The sequence below is a fragment of the Sturnus vulgaris genome, chromosome 12 (assembly GCF_052056855.1).
Source record: "Sturnus vulgaris isolate bStuVul1 chromosome 12, bStuVul1.hap1, whole genome shotgun sequence".
Lineage (NCBI taxonomy): Eukaryota > Metazoa > Chordata > Aves > Passeriformes > Sturnidae > Sturnus > Sturnus vulgaris.
This window is the reverse complement of record NC_142254.1, coordinates 16,900,245-16,912,620: the sequence shown is the minus strand read 5'-3', so window position 1 is coordinate 16,912,620 and position 12,376 is coordinate 16,900,245. Positions and strand designations below refer to the sequence as shown.

General features: G+C 40.0%; 1 protein-coding gene and 1 long non-coding RNA gene across 3 annotated transcripts in view; one reads left to right on the top strand and one right to left on the bottom strand.

Annotated features, from left to right (window-relative positions):
• Positions 1–2,593, top strand: part of LOC148222411 (uncharacterized) — a 41,310-nt gene extending 38,717 nt beyond the window's left edge. For both annotated transcript variants that reach the window (XR_015806341.1, XR_015806342.1), the window contains one exon: positions 1,039–2,593. This is a non-coding gene — a long non-coding RNA (uncharacterized LOC148222411). The remainder of the gene's footprint in view (positions 1–1,038) is intronic.
• The window catches only part of CDYL2 (chromodomain Y like 2), a 59,259-nt gene that overhangs the window by 16,366 nt on the left and 30,517 nt on the right, over positions 1–12,376 (bottom strand). The window contains exons 2-3 of the mRNA XM_014874474.2: positions 10,926–11,520; positions 2,588–2,805 (exon numbers count right to left, since the gene is read on the bottom strand). Of these exons, the coding sequence (XP_014729960.2) occupies positions 2,588–2,805; positions 10,926–11,520 (813 nt within the window). The remainder of the gene's footprint in view (positions 1–2,587; positions 2,806–10,925; positions 11,521–12,376) is intronic.

Here is a 12,376-nt window from a genome sequence, read left to right as displayed (position 1 = left end):
AGCCAACTTCAATCAGAGCAAAGGCTGCTGGAAAGAGCATTGGCACATTTCATGATAAAATCACCTGCACAAATGGGGTTACCAACAACATAGGATGAGGAGTCTCTAGACTCTGGTAAACTTCTCTAGACTTTTTTTTGTTTTTTTGGTATAAATAAGTTCTTTGCTATTTAAATTAAATTGGAATAAATAGCAGGGGCCAATGGTTGAACATAACTATTACATTTCATCTGAAGATTCCTATAAAGCACAAAGGGAAGCAGAACTGTTGAGGAGTAAGAGGGATTTTGTATGAACTTAAGTTTAAAATGCTTGTTTCCAGTGCACATCTTTTTTTTCTTTAACACAGATGGCTGGGTATAACCAGGCCACTATTTAAGCACATCAAATAGACCTGCTCTGAATAAATGATTCATTTGCTGTTTGGCAAACATAATTTACTGAATGTCTAATAAAGCTTGAAGTTAGCATTTCTTTACACAAAATGAAACACACTTCCTTCATTTTGTAGAAATTGTGTGTTTGTACTTTGTATTCACTGGGGATAAAAGACATCAAAACTGAAAATGCTCTAAACCTCCCTAAAACACTTTGTCAGTCTGTCTCACCTATGGCTATGGGTGACAAACTGCAGGGACAAGTCATTCAACACATTCCTCCTTTCAGTTCCTGGGGTTTTTGCTGTAATTGCCAGCAAGAATGTGATACTGCCAGTCCTGGAGGTGCTGGATTTTGTGGTGTGAATGATCATGGGCAGCAGCCTGGACTGAGGCCAAAGAAGCTGTTTCATGTTTACAGCCATGAGTCTTCCAAGGGCAAGAGCCTGCGACTGTTCTTGGCCTGGATGAGCTTTAAACAGACAATCTCCATGTGGAGAACTCAATACCTGATTAATTCCTCACCAACCTGGTCAGTAAAGTGCTTTTCTAAAATGTATTTCCCGGTTTTCAAGTGAGCTTCAATAAAGGTTCTAGGAATAGTCTACGCTGGTGATGCAGGGACAGGACTATTACACGCTTATCATTTCTTCTTCCACAGAGGTGGGTTCCTGGCATATTGAAAACTTTCAAAGGATGAAATGGATTGGTTTGGCAGATCCAGAGAGTCTGAATTAATCTCCTGGTTAGAGCATCTGAATACTGCTGATGTGGAACAGCACAGCCAGCCATGTAAAGGTATGTCTGTTCTGACTGAACACATCAAGTCCATGATTTCATATTTTTTCAAGCCCTTGAGCTCCTTCATTTAAATTACCTGCAGTGACAATTAGTGGTAATTAAGACAGAGATGGTGTGATGGATTTGATGCAATCTAATGCATTTTAAGGAATTAGTGTTAAAAGTGTTTGGTGTTCTGTGATAATTATCAAGCTAGTCCTTCTAAATATTAGATAGTTTAAAAACTAGGAGGGATAAATGTTATGTACCATTAGTTTTAGCCATTTAATATCACTCCATGTATTACTGCCCATGTGTATGTGTGCATTTGGGAAGGGGACTCATCATACCTGCCTGTTTTAAGTAATTAACTTCAAAGTCATTAATTTTCTTATTGAATTAAATGATTACTCAAAGCTACAGTCTATTCTTCCCTCAGGTGGTGCTCAAACTGGTATTTCATACACTCTTATCTTGAAGTTGCTGTGTTGGACAGAGCTGTGCTGGAGTGTCTGGGGGCACAAAAGGCTGAGATCTCCCCAGTGAGGGCAGCCCTTGGAGGAACTCTGCCTGCAGGATGCTCAGGCAGGCCAGGCTGGTGCTGGGGAGTAGCTCCTGGTGTTCCCTCCCTGTCCACCAGGCCACTACTGCTGGTGTGGAACAGGGCTCAGGTGTGCTCTCTTCTCTCCAGGATATCCATCCTGATGCAAGCACTTATGGACACCCCTTTTCTTCTGACATGGGAATGGTGTATCAGGGCATTGCAGCCACAGGGAATGGAAGGAAAAGCTCCTCTGCCCTTCCAGTAATCCATGTGTGTACTGGGGTAATACAAGCTGCAAGTCTGAGTCTGCCATTGTGTGTATAATGTTTGGAACAAGAGAATTCATTTATATCTTTTATAAGTTGTATGACTTTATGCAATTCAGATGAGGATAGAGCCCCTAATTGGTTAAGATTTCATAAATAAGGACTCATACAGTGATTCAGAGAAAAAGTAATTAGGGATCAAGATAGAACTTAAAACAGCTGTCTCAGGATATAGACTGAAATTCACTGCATTCAACTAGAGCACAATTTAAATTAGTAAAAGGAAAGAGACCAGATTTCTCCTAAGGATAGTAAATATCAGTAACTTCAATGTGTGAAAAGCTGCTTCACACAATTCCATGCTGGAAATACTGATTCTGCCATTCCTTTCATTACTTTTATTTTTTTTTCAGACATGTGAATTAAAATTTAATTTCCATTGCATTCTTTTGGATAGGAATCCCAAGTGTGAAAAAGTTAGATATGTCTGTACTCCTTATTTCTTTTCTAAGTTCATCAATTAGGGGAAAAAAACCATAAAACTGAATTCGAGTGCAGTGTTTGCAAGACAACCCACACATTAGGATGGCTCTCTTTGGCTTTTAGGGCTAAACACTTACCTCTGGGGTCAGTGCATTGTTCTCTGAAGTCTGACTTGACAGCAAAATATGTGTGAAACCATCTTCTTTCCGGACCACAATGTCCCTGAAGCGGCAGTTACTTTCATTTTGTCGCACGCTGTATCTCAGTCTCTTATCGAAGACATAATCTTTCTCTCCATCAAGTTTCCTTTTCACAGTGCTGTGGAGATTCAAGCTTCCATTGGCCAGAGAAGAACCTTGCACATGGAAAGAATCGAAGCATAATTACCTCTATACCATCAAAAAACTGGAGAGCTACTCTCTATTAGCTTCAACAAAAATAAATAAATATAAAATAATAAGAAAAAATGAATAAAAAATGTGCCTGGCTAGTCAAATGTGGCCTCAAGCCATTGTTCTTATTCTGTACTCCAACGTGCAGAACTTTTTGTTCTCTGATCAGACAACCTCTAGACCCAAGGAATTATGCCATTTTGGAGAGTATCCAGCAGTAGGGGAAAAAGAGAACTGTGAGAAGAAAGATATAATTCCTCCTTAAAAACAAGTAAGAGCAATAGTATGTCAGTTTTAAAAGACAGTTTATTCTGACTTACACTGTGTATGAACTGCAAACCATTCCTTTGCTGGTATCTACAGTGTTTCTGTAACAGGCAATAGATGATGATTGGTAAGTGCTGAGCAGGGGTGTTGAAGGAGCTTTACAAGGTTTGTATACAATAATCCTTTACTAATTACAGATGTTTCACACTATTGCCATTAAAAATAAAGCAGAGACAGGTTGTCGAGGGACAGAGATTGAAGTCACTGGTTTTTGTTTATATAGATCCCAGCCCACAATGCACCATTTTTAAGAAAGGCCAACAGAGAGCTGAATGAAAACACCTTTGTTTGTTCTGTTCTTTACTCCTGCCAAAGCTGACCTGTTCCAGCTCCTGGTTTCAAATAGCCAAGAATTTTTAAAGGGCAGACGACATGAATATTAGAATACAGATTTAAATTTTATAGTTTAAGTGACCACCATCCAAAAAAAATGCTCTGCTGGAATAGAATTGAACAGTGAATTCATGACAGATGACTCTATACCAAAATCACTTACCCTCATTTTGGATTAGCTATGTTTCAGCCTGATGCTTACGTAGGGAACTGATCTGTCTGACACCTCACAGTTGGCAGTGGTCTGTGGAATTGTTCACAGTGTGTGAAATCCTGTATGTGCACTGCAGTTAGGGATGGGATGTGAAAACACAGCCAGTGCTCAGTGGTGTGTGACTGGGTCTCATGTGGTGTGTGCATGTGGGGACTCACACATCTACACATGGGGATCCACCTTTGTCCACGAGCCTGCTCAGTCAATCAGGAAACTCTTTTTTGTTGTTGAATTAAGAGATACCATCTGAAGAATTGCCTGGGTTATACTGAATTAGAGGATTTACCTGGTGCAATGCAAACATGGCCAAATTCCATTAAATCATCACTTAAAAAATCATTTGAAACCAGAAGTGTTGGAAATCTGTTTTCTTGACAAAAATTGTCTACAAGTGTAGAAATTACCATGTGCTTGAACTTTAAATGCTACGAATAATTTCCTATGGCACGTTTCTGCTTTCTCCTAAGGTTTTTTTTGGACATGTATTCTTACAAACAGAAATCAAATTGTGAAATTACTAAAGAACACGAATGTCATTGGGAATAATGTACTGAAAATAATTAACTCTCTGACTGAGGCAGGCTATTAAATATTGCATTTTTATCTATTCAGTGCTTAACCAGCAATAAGCTACTGAATTGTGGTGATTTCAAATTCCCAAAAAACTGTAAAGAACTTACAAAATCAGAGGCACAGATGCCCATTGAATGGAAGGTGTGTCAGACTAACTGTTCTGATTATCTACCTAGTGTGGAAGATTATGCTACATCTATTTTAAATACAGATGGTAAGAGAATAGAAGATTCATTCACTCAGATAATCCACCTCAACGAGAAGCCTCACAATAATTTTTTTTTGTTTTATTCTTCCCGATGTACTCAGTTGGTAAATGAATATATGATGTAAGAAACTATAGATCTTATCACAGTATTTTAACTACCTGGATGCCAGCAGAAAGAAATTTAACCAGTGGAAAGATCTAAATGAAATATGAGAGAAACATAAATGAAAAAGTGCCATTTCCAAAAGTGGATCATTAACAGAACAATATATAGTGAGTAGCTTGTTGTTTCCATGTCTCCAGTGCATCCCTGTAATCTTGTTTAATCCGATAAACTGGAGAAAATGATCAGCACACTCTAAAGACAACACTGATGTGGAACCAGGCCAGTTTAGCACGTCTGCTGCATGGAGGTGCTGGAGCTCCTGAAGGTTTGCTCTGGAGCCACTGGAGCCACTGGGATTGTCCCTCCATGAGGGTCAGTAGGCAGCACCTGCTCAGTGCACACCAGGGGAGCAGCACCTGAGTATGTCAAGGTGAAAAATGACTGTGACAGGCAAAAACAGACATTCAAAGATTCAAAGCAATTTATACTGAACACAAAACAAATTAAGGATGTCCCAAATTAACTAAGGAAGCTGTAGATACATCTAAGTGTGGTTTTCTGGCTTAATAGTAAGTGAGTGTTAGATGCTCAGTCTAAGTACAAAAAGAAAACAGAATGGGATAAAATATTCCTTCCTTTACTGGGAGTTTAATCTAATTATTACTTTGTGTTTAATCAGCAGTAGAACTTGTGGAATACCTAAGGCAACATTTATAAGCCAACATATATTTATAAAAAGCTTCAATATTTTTTTAAGGGAAACTAAGATGTTCCCAGACCACTGCTTCATGCAGTAATCCTTCTCCAAGAATGGCAGTAAAAAATGTCAGTAAAGGATGCTATTTAAGGAGAAAATGCAAGCTTGGTTGCTTTCTGCAGTCCTTTCCCATAGTATCATCCCCAAGTGTTGTACAGAAATATGAAGGGGCTCATCCCTCCTGTTTCCTTCAATGTTTGCTTGTGGACCTTTTCATGGATTTCTCTAATCCCCTTCTGAGCCTGTTGATGCTGTCTGTCTCCACAGCTTCCTATGGTATGAGTTTGAGAAGTTGGGTAGCCACTACACAGAGAAGAATTTTCTTTCATCTGTGCTTTTATCTGATGTTTCACCAGTTTCAGTGAGTGGTCCCTAGTTCTGCTATCAAGGGATTTCAGGAGCAACAGTTCTGCATTTAGTGTATCTTAGGCCTTGATAATTTTGTAAACTTTGATCATGCTGCCCCTCAGCCACCCCCTCTCCTAAGTGTACGATTTTTTATTCCTGTAACCCTCTTCATTTTAGCTGCCCATCCCTGCATCTTCTACAGTATGCCACCACTGCCAAAGGGCCTGGGGCTCCATTCTACCAGGCACTGCAGAAAACACATTAGAAATTTATATTCCAAAAAGCTGAGGCAGACAAAGAGTGGGAAAGGGAGGAAAGATCACACTGACCCTCAGTGCTTTGGGGGACTTTGAGCTCCACATCTCCTTCCACTGCTTCTGCCCTCTGCTAGAGGACACCTCAAGCTCCTGTTATTTTCAGATACATCTTTTCTGAGTGTTCCATCAGAAACGGTGCAGTCCCTGTGCCACGACCCACCACGGCAACCCCAAGTACAGGTATGAGCAGCCACACCATGAACTGGCCTGGTGATCTGCTCTGGCTGGAAACTGACCTTGCAAAACTGGTTAATTTTCAAACAGATGCAGTTCACCTTGTAGCCTCAAGAGTACTAAAATTGGTGCAGAGGGAGGGATGGGAATAACAATCACGGTGTCATGGGAACGACAGCTGGACTGCTTTTTTTATTAGCAGTATGCATTTATGGTGAATGGAAAGGATGATGGAGCTGAGGCTTTTAATTTTTCTAGGTGAAGTTAGACATGCTCCCTTACTCTCCCTGGTGAAGCAGCTTGGCATTCCTCAATCTACCCAGCAGCCTTTAACTGCCTCTTTTCTGTCTTTCTTGTGGGTAATGGTTAATACTCTACATACTTAAAAGCTGTGTTCTGTTGATAATTTACTAATAATTTCAGACTTCTCCAGCTAAGGGAGCATCTGTAAGATATCTAAAAGCAATGAGTTTTTATCCAAACTGAGAGCAAGCATGTCTGCCTGTCTTTTACTGCCAGTATTCTTTCAGAATAAATAAAACAGAATAAGCTAAAAAACCAAGAGGAAGCCGTGACTAAGTCACCGAGAGTATTTAAATCAAGGGCACCATGAGACTACAAAGATTTTCGTAATGGAGAAAAACAGTGGTTAGTGATACATGACAGGCAGAAATTCTCCAGCAGATGGTACAGAAAAAGAGCGATGCAGAAAAAGGAAAGAAAATTAAAAGGGGATGTTTTTTGATGCTGTCAAGAAACTTGACAAAACAATCACTCTGAATTACAATATCTGGAGAGAAACAGAAATGTGGTAACAGAAGACAACAAATATCATCAGAAAAACCAGTATTGTTAGCTCCTGGGAGCATCAATGGATATTCCTCACAGAGTTTTTCAGTATTTTCCAATTTGCAGACCCTTAAATAACTGTCAGTAAAGATTCTGCTCTATTTATGGCAGGACGTGTGGAAGGTAGAAGACAATTTTTGGTATTAAAGATCTGTCCCAACTTCTACAAGGTCCCAGGCCTCCACTGGGGTGCACTGAACATTTTGTGCACACACCTGTAGGTACACACTCATCCTTGTGGGGTAAAGAGCTCCCCGATGGGAGTTTGTCTACAGGCTGAAGAAGAAACAATTGCACTCAAGTGGATTTATACACAAATGGTGGAAGTTAATTCAAGGAGTCATCAAAAGCTGTTTTACAAATAGCTGTTATTTGTTTGAACAGAACTGGCATGGACAGACAAACAAAATAGCTATGATTTGATTACTTCTAGTTTAAACATTACTGTCTATATTGCTTGGTTCAATGCACTGGTGGTTAAACATTATTATAATATGAAACAATACTGGTTCAGGTTGGTGGGGTTTGGAGACCTTCAAGCATAGGCCCACACTGGTAGGAGCACTGGGCCTACAGCTGGGTTTTTAAACTTAGGGAAGTTTTCCAAATCTAAGTTTCATCTCAAGACAAACCTAAAATTTCTATACATATTTTCTGTGCAGTCTTACACTTAGCTGTGAAATGAATCTGACATTCATTTGGGTTCCATACAGGCAATCTCAAAGCTGACACAAATGTCTGCTTCCTCGGATTCTCAACAGGGCTGCCCAGGAGCCACAGCTTCTGGGAGCCAAACGAGGTCCTCCAGGCTCCCTCTTTGTTCCACATCTAGTGCCTGGGAGCCCTGTGAGTGCTGATGGAGCACGCCAGGCTTTCAACTTCCAGACTCAGTGGCAGACTGCCTGAAACCTCTGGCATAGCTGGCTGCCTCCAAGCTAAACGTGGGAGTCCTGCCAAGCAGACTGCCACACTGCTCCTGCTCCCCAGGGATACAGCCTTAGGACTTTGGCTCAGATTTGGAGAAAGTTTTGAAACCCAAGATGTTTGGAACAAAATTTCTGTTATTCAACAAATTGGGCATTTTTCTCTAAAACTTTCTTAATTTGTAATTTGTAAAATTTCAGCCTGGTTTTAGTGTGGCATCAATCCCAATTAAAGTGGGTTTCTGTGATAATAATGGGACACAGGGCAGAATCACACTGGCATCCTCTGTGTGGGTGTGAATGCTCAGGGAGTTCAGGAAATTGTTAGGCTTGGTGAAGAGTAGTGGAAGTTTCTTCCACTTGACATTTCAGACCTCTGTATCAGGAAATATGGCTTCTCTCAAGCTTGTAGGGCAATATTAAGAAAAAGCCTAGTGATTTGACTTTGACCCTTTTCACCCATTTCTGTCTACTCTTACTCTGGCAGTCTCATCTCTCCTCTTTGTAGTTTTCTCCACTCTGCATGTGCTGGGTATCACACAGCAGGACTCGAAGCATTTCTGACCTTGGCAGTACTGCTGAGTATGGGCTTTTCAGAAAAGAACCAAGCAGAGATTTAAAGATCTCTTACTTTTGCCTACAGAATGCAAGGGGAACAACATATAGAACACAAGTGATGGATTTGGAGAATGCAGAAGCTGTCATAAAGAACTGTTTGAAAAGAGCTGCAGAGATCAGCTCTTGGGCCAGGAGAGAACACCTGGCTGCTCAGGCAAAGCAGCTTTCCACTGAACGAGAGCTCTCTGACAGGGATTATTCAATCAGGGGAGCTGGAGGCCATTGCTTAGCTCTTGTGGGGACAAAGGAAAGGCTCATTTGACCTTACAGTTCTTTGTGACCCTTTAGTTCTTCATTAAACAAAAGACTCTAAAATATGGGAATTAATGCATTTCAAAGATACATTTTGTATCAGAACTTCCCCACGAATAACATAAAACAAACTATTAGAAAAACTTCATTAGAAACAGTAAAAAACCACCAGAATTTTATACACATCTGCAATTAGATATGCAAATTGTCTTAAAGAAGCTGGTAACTTTTCAAGCATTCTAACATGAGCTCAAACTCCTCAAAATGCGAAAGCCAAAATACACTTTAAAGTGCTTTAACTTCAAATTTCGACATCATTAGGAGTATTTGTGCATTTAAATCTGACCATGCATTTTGCTGGTTTGGGAGTTTTTAATAGCATATTTGATGCCTGATTTGAAGGATCCCAGTAGCTATCACATATAGCCAGTAAGGCTATAGGAGCAAGGTCAGTTCTCCTTCCCAAATCAAGGAGCATTTGCCAGGTTGCCAGTAGGGTGGAAAATGGAAAGCAGGGTGATATAATTTATGTTGACTTCTGAAAAGTTTTTGGCAGGGCAGTTCACCAGAAGCTGTTAAGGAAATGAGTACTATCATGGGCTATAGAAAGTAGCTAATAAAAATAAATAATTGGAACAAATGGTTACTTTTCATCATGTCAAGTTGGCTGTCCCAAGGACCTGCAGAAGGATTAGTTTATTTAATGTATGTATTAATGAACTGGGAAGAGAAATATGAGAGGAAAATTTGAAGGCAATACAAAATAAGTAGAGTGAAAACTAGGAAAGATTTTGAAGAGCTTCACTGAATCAAAATAAAAAGGTGAATTGGCAACAGTAAAGCAGATTAAATGCATGGTGAAAGGGATCATACATAAAGTTGTGTTCTAAATTAACTGTAACAAGGAAAGAAAAAAATCCCAAGAGCAACTGTGGATAACTCAATGAAAACCTTTATGCAGTGTGTAAGAGCAGAAAAAAATAATTCTCCAAAAGCTATCGTCACTTTATCAGTAAGCAGTAGGAAATCATCTGGAACAGCGCCTGCTGTTTTTAAAAGGTATTAAAACCACCCCCCACACCAATAGCACAAGAGGATACTCAAAACTCTCAGGAATCAGTAAAGCCTTCCAGGTGGTAGGAAGGCTGAAAAGGCTGACAGGGCATCCTCCACTTCTTCCCTTCACAGAAGGACAAGAGGCTATTCAGTGAAAGTAAAGATTAACTCCCTCCCACCAAAATCCCAAATCCCAAAATCTGATAAAATAAAATGTGCAGCTTATTGTTAACTCCTGGAAATTACTGTCACAAAACACCATTGAGGCTGTAAATTTGGTAGGATTAAAAACAAACAAACCAAAAACATTGGACACATATAGATAATGAGAAGCTATTTAATTTCCATTAGGCTGAATAGTTTTTATAGAGCATATAAACCTTATTCTTTGAGAACTAAGCCAGAAAGTAACTATGAGGATTAGAGAGAAATTTCTCCTGCATCTTCTTGTTCACTTCAAGACTGTTTGTACCTTCCTCTAAAGTCTGTCTAAGACTTTTGATGTGTCCAGTTACTGTCAGAGACAAGGTCCTGGCTGTTCTGAGTGTTCCTGACTATGACAAGCATTAATACTGAGAACTTGAATCTTATTCAGCCACACTTGCCAGGGCACTTTAGCATGAGTGGAATTAATTCTAAAATAATTCTGGTTTCTCTAGACCACTGAGTTTGAGCACACCTAACTGAGTAGTGATTTGTTACGAGGTGATACAGAAACCCAAAGTTGCAGCATTATAGATATCTCAGTGGTCATTCCTACTCCATGGCCTGTCCTCACTTCCCATAGGGATTTACACTGCAAAGGCACGTGACAAAGCCCACACTGCCTCATGTCACAATGTGGGAAAAGAAAAGAGAGAACCAATTGATGAAAAAAAAGTGTATAATATATAGGGAAAGTGGAACTTGTTTGTGTTCTTCTCACCACATCACTTGTGTGAGAACAATTTTTCCACGAGTGGGCCCTACTTGCAGCTGCTGCAATTAACACCCCCCTCCCGCACAGAGGAGTTGTTTAAATCACATACCAATTCCATTCACAACAGGGGAATTGTTACTGACTTCTAACACGCTGGGCAAGTTTTGTTCTCCATCGTGATCATTTAAATCCACGTTTTGCTGCTGTGAGCCACTCCCAAAATGTCTAGAATCTTTCTCATGGCTGCCATCTCCATTCTGCAGACCATTATGTGGCTTTTTCAGTGGCATGATCTGTAAACCGCTGGGAGTAGTTCGGTAAGTCACAGTTTTAGCAGCCCTGTCATTTGCAGATCCTGGCTTTGCTGCATATCCTCGTTTCTGTTTTTGATGAGATGGATTAATTCTCTTCCTTTTATGTGTCGATCCTTTAGACTTCCCAGATTCAGAAGGTCTATGTGATATTTTCTCCACAGACGACCCTCGGCTTTCCCGCAGTAATTTTGGCGCGCTGCCCTGTTTCCCGTGCCGGGATCGCTTTTCTCTGGTAACGTGCAGTCTGTTGAACTCATCAATAAATTCCTCACAATGGAGTAGGTGATGTTCAGGTTCCCAGGTGTCTTCATTGCTCCCATAGCCTTTCCACCTGATGAGATATTCCCATTTGCCCTTCTTGTTCTTCCTTTTGTCTACAATCCTCTCTACCTAAAAGAAAAAAATCAAAACTGTATTAGAAAGAATTCCCAGAACAGACCTGGCAGTACAGGAGTGAAATGCAGAGTCCCAGTGGTATTTTGACAGCAAGGCCACTGCCCCTTCTGAAAACATTAAAAGAGACATAAACACATCCTCAAATCTGATCTGGGCACTTGCAGTAGTTCCAATATGAAGAAACAAGAGAGACTCTGAGATCATTAATCAAAGCATGATTTCTTTGAAAATCTGGTTGCAAAATGAGACTATTACTGTTAGATTCCTCAGCTACATCTTGTTTCAAAGAGCCAAATAAAGCTTTTTTTGCTGCTTTGATAGTTCCTGATCATTCTCCTGAATCCACACATGTATTATGTCTCTATAAGCTCCCCCAGTTTTCTTTGTGTCTTAAAACTACCTTGAACAGAGAACTGATAACAACAAATTGCAGTATTTTACAGCAAAGATTTCGTTTGCAGTACTGTAAATCCACTTTGCTGCTTCCAACATATACAAATTTTAGGAATGCAATATTTGAGTAAATACACAAAATTTTTGAATGCACCAATCAAAAAGATAAAACAGCAAACAAAGGGCTTTAAGGCATACATGGAAGGAATGAATTTTATCAGCCTGTGCTGGAGAATGTCATTGTAAGGAACATTTCTACACCAAGGGCTAATGGACTGTATTGAGACTGCATCCTGAATGTGAATTAGCAGCATCATGAGGCTGTGGAACCTGGATGCTCATCAAGTCTCAAGCAGAGGGAGAATGCAGAGGAAAATCTAAACACACCAGTGGCAGCAAGCTGGGGTTAAACTGCACCAAGTGAAATTCAGGTCAAGTCATTAGGAAAAATGTAATG